Genomic DNA, 19,850 nt, shown 5'->3' on the forward strand with positions numbered 1-19,850 from the left:
CAGCTTAAAATTCAGCGCCCCCTTCTCTTGCATGAGGAAAGTGCACCAGAAGGTGCCACTTGGCACATTTATAAGCATTTTCCCGTTTCGGGGTTGCCGCCTAAAAATCTCCCAACCGGTTGCCCAGTTGACTTCACGGCAGAGTAAGAAAATGTTCCCCTTGTCATTCTAGAGGTAATGACGCAAACACATTTTCAGGTCCCAAAATAGCAGTTCCCTAAATTTTAGGAGATGCTGCCATTGTATCTTTCTAGGTCATCCGACCCTCTTTGTACACTGTGGCCACATCCAGAACTGAAATGTAGCCTCTGTAGCAAAGGATTCGCTTTGGCTAGTCAATGACCCCACTTAGCTAACCATAGTCCTTGTCCAACCTTAGTGCTCTCTTGCCCTCAGGCCTGGACTCCCTCTGGACAGTTCCACACTAGCTATGCAATGCAGGGCAGTTAGATTTCCCGAGGGCTGTTTCCAAAAAGTGAAAGTAAATAGATAATAAGAAAGAAATCAACAAAAAGGATAGATAGTAGTCACACGCTGGTGACAGGAAGAACCATGTCGAGCCCAGGGAGAAGCGTTGAAGAGGAGCTTCAACAAGTGCAAGCTCAGCTTGCGGAGTTGCAACAAATCTTACTGTTGCCAGACGTCCAAAAGCTTTTGGGCGGAATGAAGAAAACGAATGGAACTGATGCAGCCAAGCATCCAAACAACACTGTTGGCGTGAGACCACAGGAGGCAAGAGAAGAAGAACGTGCCGAGGTGCACAAAGGATCTTCGGATCGGAATGAACGGCCTACTTCAAGGAAAGGCCAGGAAAAAGCGCTCTCTTTGCTAGACGAGAGCAAGGACATCTCTATCTCATCTCCATCTTACTCTCCTGATTATACTTCTACTTCTCGATCATCTCGTCAGAAGAAGGAAGCCGCTACTATTGCTACTACCCTACATCAACCTAAAAATAAGCCTTGATTCAAGAAGCATGGTCACAAGTCTCAACATCGCATGAGAGTCTTCAAATCGGGCGACAAGGACATCAAGTTCAAAACCTACAACGGACGGAGAGACATCTCCAAAGCACTGTCCTTCATCAAGCAGTTTGAAGTCGCCTTTACCAATGGGCACTTCACAGAAAGATCCAAATTACGCTATGTGGGGATGCACCTCAAGGAAACGGCAAGTAATTGGTGGTTAGCCAAGATTCTGGAAGGTTCTTAGGCCAGAACTTGGGAGAGCTTCAAATCTGAATTTTATGAACAATTTCTTCCACCTGACTTCGAGCAAGACATACGGAAGGAATGGGACTGGCTTGCCCAGAAGGAACATGAAAGAGTAACGACCTATGTGGACAAGTATTGGTCGGTTCTTCTGAAGGTCACTCCCTTCATGAAGATTGCAGACGAGGAAAAGAAAAGAAAGTTCGAAGCGGGTCTCCAACCGCAGCTTCGAAAGAGTACGAAGGTGTATCCGCATGATACTCTTCAAAGGATGATGGAGTCAGCAATTATTGCTGAGGATTTGCACTCAACTGGGACGCCCAGAAAGATGGAGCATAGCACTTACCGTGCAAGACAAAGAGGGGTCTACGATGACCAAGGGGGCCAAGGAAGAAAACGTCCTCCATCTAGGAACGATGATCATTCTAAGAAGCGAGAGGGCACAGGCAAGCGAACTACGCATCTTTCTCCTACTCAACTTCAAACTTTCAGAGAGGAAGGAAGATGCTTCTACTGTGGCGAGAAAGGACATATGAAACCGGACTGCCCTCTAAAGCAGCAACGGCAAGAGCAAGCCTCTATGAGGCAAGAGAAAGCAAGGAAGGAACCCGCACCACCAAGCTCGAACTCCATTCCAGATGTTCAAGGAAACACAGAAATGGAGAAAGGGAAGCGTCAACTTCTGAAGGGCTGGGAGTCTTTGAACAACCAACGAGTACTGATTCTTTATGATCCAGGATCCACGGATAACTTCATCTCCCTGAATACTACGGAACGTTTGTGCCTCACACCAGCTTAGCTTGGCACACCGGTTACATCCGGATCGGCATTCGAGGGGTTGACAACCAATGCAACTCCCGTGCAAGGACAACTCAATCTTCGGATTGGCGAGAACAAGGACCGCGAATCATTTTTGATGGCACCCATCGAGGGATGTGATATCATCTTGGGTATGCCATGGCACTTCCACATGACACCTATTCCCGATTATGTGGAAAAGACCCTCACTTTTGATCATGGGGGTAGGAAAATAAAGATTCAAGCTGATGCAGGGGATTGGCACTTCCCAATTGTAAGCCATATCTCCATTAAGAAAGAAATGAAGAAGTGTGTTTCTGCTTACTTGATTTTTGCAAAGGATAAAACTAGTAGGGACTCTCTCTCTAGTCTGGAAATTAAGCGTCTTCAATTTATTGAAAAGTACAAGGATTGTTTCACGGAAACACTTCCTGATGAACTCCCTCCGGTACGCCCGGAAGATCACCGCATAGATCTCATACCGGGTAGCTCGCCTCCCAATCAACCCCCTTATCGGGTAAGTCTTGTTCAGCAAGAGGAAATTTTGAAGCAAGTCAACGAGCTTCTAGAGAAAGGGTTAGTACGGCCAAGTGCTTCACCCTACTGCTCTCCAGTTCTACTGGTGCAGAAGAAAGATGGCACGTTTCGAATGTGCATAGACTATCGGTCTTTAAACAAGATCACAATCAAGAATCGCTTTCCGATCCCTCGGATTGATGATATACTTGATAAGTTGCAGGGTGCAAGTGTCTTTAGTCGCATAGACTTAAAGAGTGGGTATCATCAGATACGGATCGCCCCCGAGGATGTCCATAAGACTGCTTTCCGCACAACCTTTGGACTATATGAATTCTTGGTAATGCCTTTCGGCTTGACCAATGCTCCTGCGACGTTCAATCGCTTTCCGCACAACCTTTGGACTATATGAATTCTTGGTAATGCCTTTCGGCTTGACCAATGCTCCTGCGACGTTCAATCGCATGATGGACCGCATTTTCAGCCCGTGTCGAGCTTTTACAAGAGTATTCTTTGACGACATACTCATCTTCTCTAAGTCAGAAGAGGAACATCGGAAGCACTTGGACTTAGTGTTTCAAGAATTGCGAAAGCATGAGTTGCATGTGAATGCAAAGAAGAGCGAGTTCTTTCTCTCTGAGATGCACTATCTCGGCCATATAGTCTCCCACAATAAAGTGAGTATGGATCCTGCCAAGATCCGAGTGGTAGAAGATTGGCCTATTCCCACTACGGTACATGATGTACGTAGCTTTCTGGGATTATGTTCATATTATAGAAGGTTTGTCCGAGGATTTGCTCATGTAGCAGGACCACTTCATGATTTGACAAAGAAGAAGATTCCTTTCAGATGGGGATCGAGACAACAAGGAGCTTTTGATCGGCTCAAGTACTTGCTAAGCCATGGACCTATTTTGATAGTGCCTGACTTAAGGAAACCATTTGAGGTTCACTGCGATGCTTCAGGTGATTGCATCGGAGCAGTGTTAAACCAAGAAGGCCATGCAGTGGCTTATGAAAGCAGACGGCTTAAGGATGCAGAGTTGCATGCATCAATCTACGAAAAGGAACTCACGGCTGTGATTCATGCCTTATCCAACTGGAAGCACTATCTTCTAGGAGCGGATTTTGTGATCAAGACTGATCACCAGAGTTTGCGGTATTTTCTTACGCAAAGGAAACTATCTGAGAAGCAGATGAGGTGGGCAAACTTTTTGTCTATGTTTCACTTCCAGATCCTTCACACGGCTGGGAGTAAGAATGTAGTCGCAAACGCACTGTCTAGGCGGCCAAGGGTGAACGCTATCACTTCGGTGTATCACCAAGAATTAGAAGCACTACCGGATTTATATCCGAATGATCCAGACTTCTCCACCATCTGGGGAAAGCTACATCGTGGAGAGAATGAGTTTCCCTATTCCATTCGAGACGGTTATCTCTACCACCATCAGGCCATATGTGTGGCGGAACCATTAAGAAAGAAGATCATGGATGAAGCACACGCTTCGCCTTATGCGGGTCATCGGGGTATTCTCCCTACAACCTTAGCAATGGAAAGATATTTCTTTTGGCCTAGCCTTAAAGCAGACATTTATAAGTATGTCAGGGAATGTTTGGTTTGCCAAAAAGTGAAGTATGATCGGCATAAGACGCTTGGGTTGCTACAACCTTTGCCTGTGCCTAATGAACCTTGAGAAAGTATTGCCATGGACTTCATCATGGACCTCCCTAGAACTCAGACTAGAAATGACGCGATCTGGACCATTGTGGACAGGTTTAGCAAGCAAGCACACTTTATACCAGTCACGAAAACGATCAAAGCAGATCATATGGCTAGGGTCTTTCTAGCACAGATCTTTAAGCATCATGGAATGCCTAAGTCTATTGTGAGTGATAGAGATCCTCGCATGACAGGAAATTTTTGGCGTGCCTTGATGGATAATCTTGGTACGAAGCTGAATTTTTCATCTGCCTACCATCCTCAAACGGACAGGCAAAGTGAGATAGCCAATTCCACAGTATTGGATATGTTAAAAGCTTATGTGTCAGATCGGCAATCTGATTGGGAAAAATATTTGCCTCTTGTCGAGTATGCGTATAACAATACCATCGACGGGGAAAGCACCTTTTGAGATTCTCTATGGTAAGCCTTTGCTTCCACCCATCCTTTTAACTAAGGATAAGATCTTTGCAGCGGATGAATTTGTCCGGGACTTGGACACAGCCTACGGGCAAGTTAGGAGAGCTATTCTACGCTCTCAAGAAAAGCATAAGAAAGCTGCAGACAAGCACAGAAGGAATCTAGACTTAACAGTCGGACATTTAGTCTTACTCAAGTTTGAGAAGGCAAGACTTAAGAAACAAGCGTCTCATAAGGGGAAAGTGGTAAAACATTCTACCCGTTATTATGGGCCGTTTAAGATCACTGAGCGAGTGAATGATGTCACTTTCTGATTAGAGCTACCGCCTAATTGGAAGATCCATAATGCTTTCCATGTCAGTTTACTCCGGCCGTATGTGGGACCGCCTCCGAGCCAGCCTAGTACTGAGGAACCTCCTGAGGTTGAGGAAACAGAAGAAATACTCCAACCGGAGCAGATAGTAAATCATCAAGAGCGGTCTCTCAAATCCGGAAAGATAACACGGAAGTATTTGGTTAAGTTTAAGAACTATTCGAATCTAGATGCTCAGTGGATGACGCAGGAGGAATTAGCAGCTTATCCCGAGATACTGGAGGTATATGTCCAAGCACTACAGTTGAGGTCAACTCTTTAGAATCCAGAGGGATGTTGCTAATTGGACTATTTTCTTATTTTTAATGATTAATCTTTTTGGATATTTTATTGTGTGCAAAGATTGTAGCTACAGGAACTACCATCAAGAACGGACAACTCTGATGTGTCATTTGATGGGTGACGGTAAACATCATGAAGGAGTTTCCGTAAGCTCGGTGGAAAGGACCGGGTTACGAGTGCCCCTGATGCGTCACATGATGGGTGACGGGTGCATCAGTAAGGGGGCATCCCGTAGGCTAAGGAGGAAATCCGAACTGAGTAAAAAAATACGTGTAAGAACGCAAGCACAAGAATAAAGATGGGTTCAATGAAGCTTTTTACGAAAATCAGGAACAGTCGCGGGAGGACAGATGTTTTCCCGCGAGGAGTCTGTGTCTACATTGCATCTGTGTCATGTCCTGCACCCGGGGACGCTTGGAATGTGTCCGTGTAGCATTGTTTTCACTAACTGAGTGAGTTTTTAAAGTTTGAACAGGTTCACACTTTATTTTATAAAGTGACCGGCCCCTTTATTAATAAAATAAAGCAAGTAAGGCTCTTATAAAAAAGCCAGCACTAAAACCAACGTAGGGGGGGCTGAATTGCGATCTCTCTCTCTCCTCTCTCTAGAAAACGCAATTTTCTCTCTCCTCTCTCTAGGAGCGCCAAGCTCTGCTTTTGGACCCCTATTCCTACCGGGTGTCAGACCCTATAAAAGGGTAGCCAGCGTTTCAGTTTGGAGAAGCCGAAAGCAACAGGAAGTGCAAGCGCTGGGATTCTGGAGCAGAGACTGGCGACGGAATTTGCAAGTGCTCGCGTGACGATTGAGTACGGAGGTTGATTCTCCGAGCAAGGAGCGACAGGTATAAGGTGTTGATACGCATTGAGAATTGCTGCTTTGTGTGGTTTGTTTTGCAGGAATCTCCCGTCTCACGGGAAGGCCCTTCACAGAAAGTACGGCTTCACGCCTAAGTCCCTTACGGGAAAGTACGGCTTCGCACCTAAGTCCCTCACGGGAAGGAACGGCCTTGTGCCCAAGCCCTTTAAGGGAAAGCACGACCTTCGGGTCTAAGACTACAGAACGAAGGGGTTTCCTCGGGTTCTCGTGCTTGTATAAGAATTCTCCCTAAATAAAAGAATACTCTTAACGGGGGGGGGACCAGCCCATCTTCTGGTCCCTAATACTGTGTCGATCTTCTCCCTTCTCTCATGTTTTCAAAGAATTATAATTTTCAGATTTTCTAAGTGCTTGTGTACGCTCCCGTTTTGTGACAGAAAGTTTGGAGTAAGGGAATTCAATCTAACTCCTGAGTTCTTGAATAAAAAACCCTCGAACTTTAAGTGAGAGGGCAGGTTTTTTATCAAAGTTACATCTTTGCGGAAATCATAAAGTGCATTGTGCTTGTTTGCTCTTTTGCACCAGGTATGGTTATGTCTAACCGGGACTACTCACTCTCGAGTGTTTATGAGAGCAGGATCAAATTGAAACATTGTTTTCTGAGATGAATTGGTTTGCTCAACCATCCGGAAGGTCAACTATTGATCTCGTATCCTGCTATTCTAACAGACTTGGACACTCCAAGTCAAAAATCAATCGCGACAACACCAAATAACCACTTCAAAACAATTCACAGATCACAATAGATTTGCACTGGCCCGGCGGAGTTCCGTGCCTAGAGATATTGGCCCCAAAGACTGGCGCCCCTTTCGGTATTTCTTTTTATATTAATCAGTTCAAAGTACAAGAGAGTGGCTAGGGTTTCACTCTCAGACTCTCCGTCCAGATGCTTTGAGAAGTGAAGCCCTCACCACTTATTTAAAGATACAAGGGATGCCCAAAAGCAGAGCCCCAAAAGCTTTTAAAATAAAAAGCATCAGTTCTCTCTCTCTCTTAGAGAGTCTTTTCTCTTTTTTAAATTAAAAAAAGCAAAATTCGCGTCGCTCATCATTTCAAAAAAAAAAAAAAAGTTTTTTTAAAGCCTCCGCGATTTCCGGAAATTAGGGTTTTTGGCAGAAATTAGGGTTTCTGTTGTCCACCACGTCATCACTTTGTGACATACCCCGCTCTTGAAAGCATTGTAATCGACCACGTTTACGCCTGCAAAACCGACAAAAGCCATAAACCGTCTTAGCAGACACTGACTGTTAGTACCTACGTACTAGGAACACACATCTAGCACATGTACAAAATCGACAGTCACATCACACGACATCACCGGACATCACAGGACATCACATGACATTCAACATTCATTCGGATCTTCGAGCATGATTTATCGGCAATGTAGCTAGCAATCACATCTAGGTCCAATCGGGACCTCATCGATGTCCGATTGACTAACCCCTATTGCAACCATGTCTATTCGAGATCAATCAAACCAAAATGCTGCAGTCATTTCGGCTATCAGTTCCTGCACTCACAAGAAGTCAAGAACAAATCAGTCTCATTATCAGGAATTCCATTTCATAAAGTCATCCAGCAAAATATTGTCAGCTCTCAGTATCCCTGAAGCTCAAAGAGACATCAGTGACTTTAGTATCAAAATCGAGGCATCTGTTGACAAAGGAGCGGAGTAACTCCCCTCTTGTGCATCCCACTGTACCAGATCTTCGGCCAAGCTGAGTTTCTGGGTTCCGTTTGGAGTAGACTATGCTAAACCAAAACATCCAGGTAAAGTTTCACAATCCGAGGAGTATCTGCTAGGTCCTCCTCCTCCATCCACTTCGCATCAAATGCAGGAAAGTTCTTGAACTAAACCAAGAACCGCCTTCGGACTTTACCTTTCTTCGTATCGTTATGTGCCAAAATCTGTTCAGGAACAAGGATCTCCTCGTTTTCTTCCACTTCGGGTTGCTCACCAGGCTCCCCATCATCAAGCACATCACCCTTAACAGGTTTCAAGAGACTCACATGCAATGCATTGTGAATCCTCCAAGTATCTGGCAGTTTCAATCGGAAGGAGACATCATTTATCTTTTCAATTATCTAGAAAGGTCCGTAGTATTGCATACTAAGCTTTGGAAAAAGCCTCTCCTTTCCCTTTTTCTTTCGTAGGCGTGCCTTCTCAAAACGTAAGAGCACCCAATCATCCTCCTTCATTTCAAGACGCGACAATGGCGATCCGCTGCCTTTTTCTGTCGTTCTTGAGACTCCTGCAAAGTCTCGCGAACCTTGGCAAAAGCCGTATCCAAATCTCGCGAATATTCATCCGCTTCAAATGTCTAATCTTTCGTGCTCAGGAAGGATGGAACCTTCGCAGCACTTTCTACAATCTCACATGGCATCTTCCCCGTCGAAGAGTGTATCGTGTTATTGTAGGCAAATTCCAACAAAGGTAAGTTCTTTTCCCATTGAGTCTTCTGATCCGAGATACAAGACTTCAATAAATCTAAATTCACTGAATTGGCAATCTCAAATTGCCCGTCAGTCTGCAAGTGGAACGATGACGAGAACTGCAACTGTGTGCCAATGTTCTCCCAAATTGCCTTCCAAAACAAACTCATAAATATGGAGTCTCTGTCGGAGACAATCGTCTCAAACGTGCCATGTAATCAGAAAATCATCGTGATCATTCTGTGTTCTTGGGAGATCAAAAATGAAATCCATTGCAATACTTTCTCAGGGGTGGGTGGGTATGGGTAAAGGCTGTAACAATCCCTGTGCCTTATGCCTGTCAAACTTGACCTTCTGGCATACCAAGCAACTGCGCACAAACTTTTCCACGTCCTTTTTGAGTCTCGGCCCAAAGAAGTATCTCTCTACCCCCTTCATGGTGGTAGCAATGCCGCGGTGACCCGTAAAAGGTGGACAGTGGCATTCAGTCATAACCTTATCTCTCAACGGCTGTGTAACGCACAACATAGTCTTTTTCATCAAGTAGCCTTCCCGAAGGGAGTATCCAGCTATTGTCTCCCCATCCCGTATCCGTGTGAAAATATCTGCAAAATCTGTATCTGTGGCATATTGATCGACCATATCCTCGAAGCTCCTATGATGTATCGCGGAAACAGCCAGAACCAACGGTTCCCGAGACAAAGCATCTGCCACCACATTCTTCTGTCCCTGCACATGGACAATCTCGAAGTGGAACTATGACAAGATGTTCGCCCACCGCATCTGCTTTTCCGAAAGCTGCTTCTGTGACAAGTAGCGCAAACTCCGATGGTCTGTAAAGACAGTAAAATCCGCTCTGAGTAGGTAATGCCACCACTGAGTAAGAGCATGGATAACCGCCAAAAGCTCTTTCTCATGGATCTGTGCTGTCATCTCCGGCCTAGAGAACAAAAGGCTCTCGTAAGCTATGACATGGCCTTCTTGCATCAAGACTGCACCCAGACTACGACCACAAGCATTACAATATACTTCAAATGACTTCTGCAAGTCCGGCAAAGTCAAAATAGGTCCCGTAGTCAATTTCTCTTTCAATGTCCGAAAGGCAGTCACCTCTGTGGGTCCCCACGAAAAAGGTACTCCTTTTTGTGTCAAGATATGCAAAGGGGAAGCAACCTCTGCAAACTTTCGTATGAACCGCCTGTAGTACGAACACAATCCCAAGAAGCTTCTAACTTCATGGACATTCCTCAAATCGGGCCAATCACGGATAGTCTCTATCTTGGCCAGGTCCATTTGCACTCCTGCTGCTGACACAATGTGTCCCAAAAAGTGTATCTCTGGTAGGAAAAATTCACTTTTCTTTGCATTAATCACTAACAAGTGATCTCGTAATGCTTGAAAGACTTGAAGCAGATGATCTCTGTGTTCTGCCTCATTCTTGGAGAAAACAATGATGTCGTCAAAGAAAGTGCCAACAAATAGCCTGTACTCTCGAAAAATCATGTCCATCATCCGGTTAAATGTCGCAGGAGCATTGGTTAAGCCAAAAGGCATCACCAAAAACTCAAATAACCCAAAAGTCGTCCAAAAAGCTGTCTTGTAGACATCTCCTGGCGCTATCCTGATCTGATGATATCCACTCTTCAAGTCAATCCTGCTAAAGCAAGAGGATCCCTGTAACCTGTCGAGTATATCATCGATCCTAGGAATCGGAAATCTGTTCTTGATGGTGATTTGTTGAGAGCTCTATAATCGATGCACATTCTCCAAGATCCGTCTTTCTTCAAAACCAACAACACTGGAGAGCAATACGGTGAAGTACTAGGCTGGACAAGACCCTTTTCCAAGAGGTCTTTCACTGGGTTCATAATCTTTTCATTATGTACTCGGCTCACACAGTAAGGTGGCCAATTCGGTGGCGTGCTTCCAGGTATCAGATCAATGGTTTGATCTTCAGACCATTGATCTTCAGGCCCTCTGAAAATCAATCGGCATGAGTGTGGAGAAAAATCTTGGCGTTCTTTTTGATCAGGTCAAAACATATTCAACCTCTATCCAGCGTTCAGTTCTCTCCCAAAAGAATGAGTAAGAAACTGAAGTTCATCAAGTACAATCTCTAAGCCCTTCATTTATCAAAGTCGCTTTCTCGGCCCGGTAGTCAACCACGGCGTAGTTCTTGTGGTACCAAGGGATCCTGAGTAGAACGTCACTCGCGTGCCCTCAACACCCCTGTCATTGCAAACAAAGTTTGCCAATGCTCGGTGTAATGGCAACATCCCATCCGGGTGCCAGTCGAACTACCTCTGCCTGTGGCGTCAGTCTGTCGGGCGTAATTCCAAATCGAGCCGCCAATTCCAAGTGAAAAGAAGTTGGCCTTGGCTCCTTAAAAAGAGCTTCCTGATCCTTCACTTTGCCCCAAAAGCGGCAAAGTTTGTACTTTCATTCATTAGATTCGGTGCAGATCCCACACCATGTGGTACCAGTTCTGCTTTTCTATCTGCCTTTTCTGCCACATTCCTCAGCTGCTCTCGAACTCTCAGACCTGTCGTCGTCTTTATCATTCTGTTCTTTTTGTGCCTTTTTAGGACACTTCGCGGAGATATGTCCATGTTCCCCGCATCCAAAGCACTTCCCCTCTCTGATGAAGCGAGCTCTCTCCTCAGGAGTAAGCTTGGGTCGTGCATCCTTTTTCTCTGGGTTGCTCTTTTTCTTTCTACTTTCATTCCCATAAGTCTGTTTGGCTCGTTGTGTCATGGCCTCATCTGTGGGGTAGGTCAGACTGCCAGAGTGAATGGCAAAGCCCCGCTTCGCATGACTCATCAACTCCTGAATAGAAGCTGACTTCTGTTCCAAGCAGTGATCTCGGATCTCTGTAGGTAGACCCAAGGTAAACCGCTCAATCTGTTCTCTGAACGAGATCTTCTTGAATGAAGAGGCGGGTAGAAAAGAGCTCCAGAATCTTTCACAATAAGCATTTGTATCTTTCTTGGTCATCCGAAGATAGTTCCAAGCAGCTCATACATCTCGTTCATATTCTTGCGTCAACCAAGAAGAAATAAAAAGCTTTTTAAATTTCAGCCATTTAACTGGCGCAGTCTTGTTTAAAAGAAGCGTGGACCACCAAGTACGAGCATTCCTCTTAAAGTAAGAGGCAGCTCTCCGAATCTTGGAGTGCTCTGAATAGCGTCCTCCCGCGAAAGCGATGTCAAACTGCTGTATAAAAGACAAAGCCTTCGAAGCATCTCAGTATCCTGAAAAAGTATCAAACTTGATCGAGTGGCCACCTTCCTTAAACTCTCGGACTTTCTTGCTTTTATCTTTGAGAAAGTCATACTGGTTAGCTTTGTCAAAAAAAAATTCTTCTTGTTCGCATAAAAGTTTCCGTCATCGGAATCTGAGCTGAATGTAGACGAGTCCTCAGTAGAACTGTCAATCTCTGGGCGAGATGTAGCCTTCTTTGCCTTTTTCTTGCCCTTTCCGAAGCTTTGTGTCTTGCTTCGCTTTTTGCTTTTTCTGTCTTCTTCCCTCGAGTCTGAAGAGCTAGAAGAACTGAGTAAGCCTTCAAACTTGACATGCTTCTTTTGTTTCTTTGCCTTGTCAAAAGTTGACTGACGACCCAAATAACCTGGAAAGTCGACGCTTTTCTTCTGCTTTTTGTCGTGCTTTTTGGCTTTCTTGTGCGCGCCAAAAAGCTGAGCAATCCGTGCATCAACCACGTTCTCCAGTTCCTTCTCCGTATATTTTCTTGGAGGCAGAAGGTTTCTTGACAGCGGGTTTCGGGAGTGGTGTTGTGGTTCTCTGCCACTCCGTCTGTACCTCTTCCAAAGAGGTCCGGTTCATATATTTTGCCATCTTCGGGTCCTTGGCAAAATTGAGCATCATCTTTGTTGCATCGCCGATCAACTGGCGACGCTCCATCTCTTGCCGCTCCGCCTGAGTAGGCCAAGGCGGGCCATACTCTCTGCCAGAATCTTCGTTGTGATCCTAGCCCGCATCTCCAGATGCAGAGGGAGTCGATTGATCATTGCCTGAAGCCATAGATGCCGTGGGAAAAAAAATTCGGGGATCGGATTTCCCGTAGAAGAGAAATCGGCCGTGCTCTGATACCAATGTAACAGACTTGGACACTCCAAGTCAAAAAATCAATCGCGACAGCACCAAATAACCACTTCAAAACAATTCACAGATCACAATAGATTTGCACTGGCCCGACGGAGTTCCGTGCCTAGAGATATTGGCCCCAAAGACTGGCGCCCCTTTCGGTATTTCTTTTTATATTAATCAGTTCAAAGTACAAGAGAGTGGCTAGGGTTTCACTCTCAGACTCTCCGTCCAGATGCTCTGAGAAGTGAAGCCCTCACCACTTATTTAAAGATACAAGGGATGCCCAAAAGCAGAGCCCCAAAAGCTTTTAAAATAAAAAGCATCAGTTCTCTCTCTCTCTTAGAGAGTCTTTTCTCTTTTTTTAATAAAAAAAAGCAAAATTCGCGTCGCTCCGGAAATTAGGTTTTCTGGCAGAAATTAGGGTTTGCAAGAATTTTAGGGCTTCTGGCAGAAATTAGGGTTTCTGTTGTCTGCCACATCATCACTTTGTGATAGCTATTGCGGGTAGGACGGCACAAAGGAAGGAACCATTCCGAGCTTTCAACCAAGAAAAGCTTTCACTAAGCTTATGAACCAACACCCCCTACCCGGTCAGGGAAGACATGGTAGTGCTTTTCGCACAAGTGAATGAACACTCTCTTTACGAGGGAAGGAACAAGTGACGACTACAGCCTGTGCTCGAGGAATCAAAGGATTGAAATTCTAGTTTATTTGATGAGCGGGTTTTGCTCTAAGATCGAGCCAAGTGATCATCAAGTTGAGCGTCTTCGCTCTAAGGATCTTACGAAGGGAAGGTTATTTCCCAGGTTCACCGAAACTTTAACACAGCTTAAGAATTATGTACACTTTTGAGTACATGGATAACACACGAAGATGCAAACCTATGCCAAGGAACTAGACGAGAGTTTGTTATACTCTCTTCAGCGCCTTTTTGTGCGCAAGAATATTCCGACACGAGAATCTCTATTTGAGATGTGTTCCGTAGAAGGAATTTGAGTTTCTCTACGGAGAAGAGGTTTTCTGATGGTCGTTGATCATTCAGTACGCTATGTGCTTTTACCATTACAGTAGCAACTTTTGGTTGCGGTATATGTTTCTCCATGAGCAGGTCAAGTAGCGTTTACACGCTGCTGGAATAAATTCGAACTATTCTATTCATAAGAATATAATCCACCAACCGTTTCAAAATGGTAAGAATTACATATGGGAGAACATCCCTGAGAATCAAAGAGGGATCGCTCTATTGTGAACCGGGTTTGAACGTATGTTCAGAAAATGCTATGGCTAGAATCTTATCTGCCTGAGATTTTGCAAGTCGTCATTGATGCTCGCAAGGTGAATCATTTTTTATGATTCTGCAAGGAAGAGACTCTAATGGGCGTCTGGAAAACACTGCTGGTGGTAATAACTCGCAGGAGGAAAAGATTGGAAGGAAGTGCCCCCGTGCACAAGGAATCTTCGGATTGAAACCATCCGCCTACGTTGAGCGACGGCCCGAAACAAGAACCTTCTTTAATGTTATCGCAAACTTTGTTTGTGAAAGAAAGACATCGAGCTTAATGCTCTATGACTTGGGCATTCCCTATGTGGGAGGACACAAGAGGTTTAATACCCTCTGGGCTAACAGTGCAGGATTATGCGCAAGGACAAATACCTAGATTGATTTCTAGGAGGAATATTCTTCTCGAGGTTCAAAAGGGGAAAGCGAGTTAAAAGATTCTCGGAAAGACGTGAATGATAAGTTCTTACGTGGCTCGTAAGTTTATGATTGGTGAAGGATATCCTCGAAGTACTAGAGGAAGGACATGAATTGGTAAGGTAAGTATTGAATTATTGAATTTTTGTTTAATTTAATTTCTAAGTTCTCTTTTGAGAAAGGACTAGCTCAACTCACCATTGAGCAAGATTTGAAATTTTCCGGTTTCTCCCCGACAGTTCAGTTGGACCTCTACAGCTGACGACAACTGTTTATAAGTGAGAGGGATGTTGCTAAATTGGCTTTATCTGACAGAAAAATAATTCTAAATGAATTATTGGAATTTTAAGTGAGGGTTTTTCTCGCTTGGAACACCAAGGAAAAATAATTCTAAATGAATTATTGGAATTTTAAGTGAAAGGGTTTTTCTCACTGGAGACATCCGAGTACAGAGTATTCCTAGTGCGTCATTCAAAGTAATGACAGGAGCACTGTGGAAGGGAATATCTGTAAGGCCACCAGGAACCGGGTGATTCTGATGCGTCACAACGGATGGGTGACAGGGAGCATCAGTAAGAAGTATCCGACCATCCGGGAATGGACATCTCTGATGTGTCATAGGATGGGTGACAAAGAGCATCGTGAAGGGGATTGTACCGTAAGTTCGGTAGGAAAGGACTAGGTGATGGGTATTCCTGATGCGTCACAAGGTGGGTGACGGGTGCATCGGAAAGGGAATATCCATAGTCGAGAGGAAATCCGAACTGGAAAAGAGGAATACGCATAAAGACGCAAGCACAAGAATAAAGATTGGTTCTGAGAAGCTTTTCTTAAAAAGCGAAAAATTTGAACGAGTTTTCCGGGAAGAGCAAACGCTTTCCCGTGAGGAATCTATGTCTGCATTGCATTTGTGCATGTGGTTGCATCCAGGGACGCCTGGGAAGTGTTGTGAAAAGCATTGTTTTAAACTTATAAGGTTTTATTGAGTTTTTGGGTAGATTCAGACTATTTTTAAAATACGCCGGCCGCCCATTTAATAAGTGGGCAGCCATCTGATAAATAAGGCAACAGATCAGCCAGCAAATTCTCTCTCCCTATTTCGGGTAGAACAAAAAAAAAACGGTCGTGATCTCTACGCGAGCAGCTATTCATGCCGTGGTCAAGGAGCTATAAAAGCACCACATGCCTTCACTGAAAAGGGGTTACCAACATAAGCAAGAGAAGACTCTGCCGCCAGATAACGCAAGAGATCGCGAGACTACGAAGCACGGAAGTCGCTTTCCCGCGCAAGAGCAACAGGTATCTATTGTGGATTCGCCATACGAATTGTTGTCGCGTGTTTGCGTGTGTTTGCAGATACTTCATCGCGAAGGAGAAGCGAGAAGGCTTCGGCCTATGCTTGGGAATTCCGGAAACGAAATTCGGAAATTGTCTGCGGAGTCTCAACTCCAAGTACAAACGGAAAAAGGATTGAGAGCTCGTCTCTCGAATTTCCCTTACGAGAAGGAACGACCATCGAGTCAGAGAATTAGAACGGAGGGGTTTTCTCCGGTTCTTGTGCTTGTAAAAAGATTCTCCCTAATAAAGGATTCTCTTTAAGGGGGGGGACCAGCCCATCTTCTGGTCCCCAGTACTGTGTCAATCTTCTCTCTCTCTCTCTCTATCTATTTCTCTCTATATCCTTTGGCTTCGGCAATAAGTGATAAATTCTATTTATCCGAGTATATTTTATATTGTTATGCGCTCCCGTTTGTGACATGAAGAATCGTTGTGCCTCGTCCCAGACTTATTAGACACTCCCACCCTTACTTTATCGCACATCAGGCGCACTCCCGTCTTCACCGCTTTGTCTTACACGGCATAAGCCATAAAGAACCCAAGACATGGAGTTCATGGGTTCAACAGAATACTTGCAGTTTCTCCTCGAGGAGCTTTGCGGCATCCTCAGCAGAATATTCCGATGCCACAAAGTTTTCAACAGTTACCCCCTCTGATGCTCCAGGTGGTGGTACCTCCTCCTTTGGCACCAGAAAGTACAAGAGCTTCCATTCGGCAACCTTCCCAGCCGTCTATTGCGATTGGGGAAGTCTTCAGGAATATGGTGCAGCCATCTGACCCTGATCCTGTGCAACACGCCTTTGCCACCGTCGTCACCCCCACCACCACCACCACCACCAGGCTACAATGGTTGAAGCCCATATGGTTACCCTTATTATCCGTACTCGAGATACGGGCCTAACCAACCGAAAGATTCAAGGATGGCGGCACAACTGTCAAATTTTTCACTTTTTCCGAGGTGAAAGATCGGAAGAGAGCATTGCGGTTCCTACAGCAATTCGACAACATCTATGCTTTGGGGAACAATACAAAAGAATCCAAGATTTCTTGAGCAGCGGGATTTCTTAAAGATAATGCGATGCAATGGTGGAGTTCAATAGCGACACAACCGCATGCTCCGAGGACCGGGCAAGATTTCAAGACAGTCTTTGCACACAGTTATATGACTTCTCTCTTTGAAGTTCGGATTTTGGCGGAATGGGGCAACTTGAAAATGCTTGGCACAAAAACCATGGACGACTATAACCAAAGGTTTTCTGATGTGTACCTTCTAGTGTCCTTTAGGTTCGTTCCCTTCGAGACCCAATGCGAGCAATACACCATTGGATTACCATCACGATTGCAAGAATATTGCCTATCCAAGCAAGTCTCAACTATGCAAGAGCTTATGGGCCATGACGTGGTTGGCTACAAACTAATGAAGGGAAAGTTGGAGTTTTCCACATAACTAACTCCAGCCACCAACCAAACCTCTCGGCAACAACGAACAAATTCTCGAGAGTCACGTGAAACCCAACCTCAAAGGCCTCGTTTGACACAACGTCAACGAGAAACCCTTTTACAAGAAGCCTGATGCTTCGAATGTTTTCAAACAAGGCATACATTCACTACATGTCCTGAGTGAGCCTCGACGTCTACAGAGCAACGTTCTGCTCCCACGACAGAACTATCCTCAGAGCCACCTCTAGCTAAGAGAGCTAGACCCGCTATTGGACAAGTCCCTAATATCTATGGCATACGCCTTGAAAGTACAAATGAATTACGTCGCGTATATGGCAAAGTCAACGGCTTGAAAGCCCTTATTTTCTTTAACCCCGGAGCTACACAAAATTGCATCCATCCAGAATTCTTGAAGAAGATGCACTTTGATTATGAAGCAGAGGGTGGAGAAGTAGAAGCCAAGCTAGCCCCAGAGCAAACTCAGAAAGTGGTACCGCTCATTGGTGTTCTTCCACTGACTATCCAAGGTTATCATGGAAAAGCCGATTTCCACGTTATGAAGTTGGGCAATTGCGACGTTCTCTTGGGCATGCCTTGGCACGACAAGAATGATGCGATTCTCCACATCCGGAACTGATTACCTTGATGCAGAAGGACAAGCCAGTCGTCCTCAAAGTTCGATTGTCCGAACAAAAACCTAAATAAATTTTCGAGTTGTTTTGTAGTTAGATACTTTTGAACTCTGTTTGAGGAAGTATTGTTTGAAATTTGTTTGAAATGGATGGTATCTGTTTTAAACCTGTCTTGGTGCCGATATGAAATGTGGGTGGAGTAGTGAGAAATGTTGTCTTGGTATTGTCTGAACCTCGGAACGACGCAGACAAGATGTTTAGGGAGCGTTTCGTTGTGTGTTGGAAGATGTCTTGGACTGTACCTACTTGAGTTACATAGAAACAGAGATAGTTTACTGAGGAGACCTGAAGAGAGACAATCCCAGAGACCGATTACTCATTTCTTCACACCACACACTGGACAAATAGTGGAGCAGCCACCATTGCAAAGTTCAACTCATACTCACACCCGCAATACTCTTATTGACCGAGCATTGGAGCTAGGGAGATCAAGATGTACATGGCTGAGGAGAGAAGCTTCACAACATCAACGGAGACTACAACAAAGGATTCAAGCCATACTATCTCAACATCCAAAGTACAGATGAGGACAGATTCATCACCCATTATATCACCCGCTTGTATTAGGCACCCATTGTATCAGTGATCACACATATCCCACACGGTTCTAGCTAGTAGCACTTCGAGATGCATTTTAGTATCTCTTTTTGTTGGTATCAGATTCACCAGTTTGTAACGATTGGTCTCATAGGTCATTTTGGCCTTTTGAAGACGTTAATATATCATTTCATCTCTCTCTCTCTCTCTCTCTCTCTCTCTCTCTCTCTCTCTCTCTCTCTCTCTGTGTGTGTGCGCGCGCACACGCGTGCGCATGTGCTTGAGATATGTTCCGCAACCATTAATTTGCTACAAAAGAGCCCTCAAATAACTCCAACTAAATCCTCGTCACCAAAATGCCTACCAACAAGCTTGTCCTTAGAGCCCTTCATTTTCATCACAAAGATTAATTCATTATTTTGGTAAAATACCTATAATCATCAACATTTTAGAAAAGAGTCAAACAATGGCCAATTCAAAACATACCAAATATTCCTGAGATTCATTGTTTTTATGCAATCAGCTAAACTTTTCAGCAACAATACAAAGAAGACTAGTAAGGCAGCATGCAATGTCTGATTATTGATATTTGCAAGTACTAGAAATTGATGCTGCATATGGGTAAAATACATATTTGCAGAAAATATTTCCAGCTACCTAAATGAAGAGCTATTCTAACTGGAAAGAAAGAGACATACTGGACAAGATAGTTCCGCATAGGTGCAGAACGCTCCGTCTGCAGTTCCAGAAGGTAGGGAATGAACTCGTTTAGTAGGGAAGGATCACGATGAAGAAGAATTTCCTTCAAGCGCTTAAGCATGTTGGTTTTGGCAGAAGTATCAGTGTGCAGTTTTGCATCGTTGAGATATGAAATTGCCTCCTCCCGAAAACGACTGGTGGCAATCATACCCACCATTTCCATGGCGAATTGGCAAGATCTTAAAGCTCAGAAACACCCAGCATCGCCAACACGGGAACCTCCACACATAATCACCCTGCTTTGCAATGTCAGAAGACAGAGCCTCAACTACAATACTGTACGTACGTTCGTCCGTCTCTCTCTCTCTCTCTCTCTCTCTCTCTCTCTCTCTCTCTCTCTCTCTCTCTGTCTCTCTCTCTCTGTCTGTGTGTGTGTGTGTGTGTGTGTGTGTGTGTGTGTGTGTGTGAAACAGACAAGCGCGAACGCGCGCACAATATGAAAGAGCGTAACCTGCTGGAAAAACACCAAATTTTCGTTAACACTGTGCTCAGCTCTGGTAACACCAGTTTGATTAAAGAGAGCACAGGCTTTGAGTAAATTTTTCTGACCCAAGACTAGGGTAGAGGAGCCAGTAGGGGGACGGGTAACTTGGGGAGCTTGAATCTCCCTCCTCCGAGCTCAATTTTTTGCGCTGAGTAGCTCAATTTAAT

General features: G+C 44.7%; 1 protein-coding gene across 3 annotated transcripts in view; it reads right to left on the reverse strand.

The window, feature by feature from the left end:
• Window positions 1-19,644, reverse strand: part of LOC147453425 (uncharacterized) — a 170,256-nt gene extending 150,612 nt beyond the window's left edge. For 2 of the 3 annotated variants that reach the window (XR_015188536.1, XM_086515610.1), the window contains exon 1: window positions 19,139-19,644. Coding sequence is in view for 1 of the 3 variants with exons in the window: in XM_086515610.1 (XP_086371736.1) it covers window positions 19,139-19,362 (224 nt within the window). In the remaining 2 variants the exon portion in view is untranslated. The remainder of the gene's footprint in view (window positions 1-19,138) is intronic. The other variant, XM_086515611.1, reaches the window with a different exon arrangement.
• Window positions 19,645-19,850: the final 206 nt, after the last annotated feature.

Source organism: Adiantum capillus-veneris, chromosome 7, assembly GCF_014529385.1.
Source record: "Adiantum capillus-veneris isolate H3 chromosome 7, ASM1452938v2, whole genome shotgun sequence".
NCBI lineage: Eukaryota > Viridiplantae > Streptophyta > Polypodiopsida > Polypodiales > Pteridaceae > Adiantum > Adiantum capillus-veneris.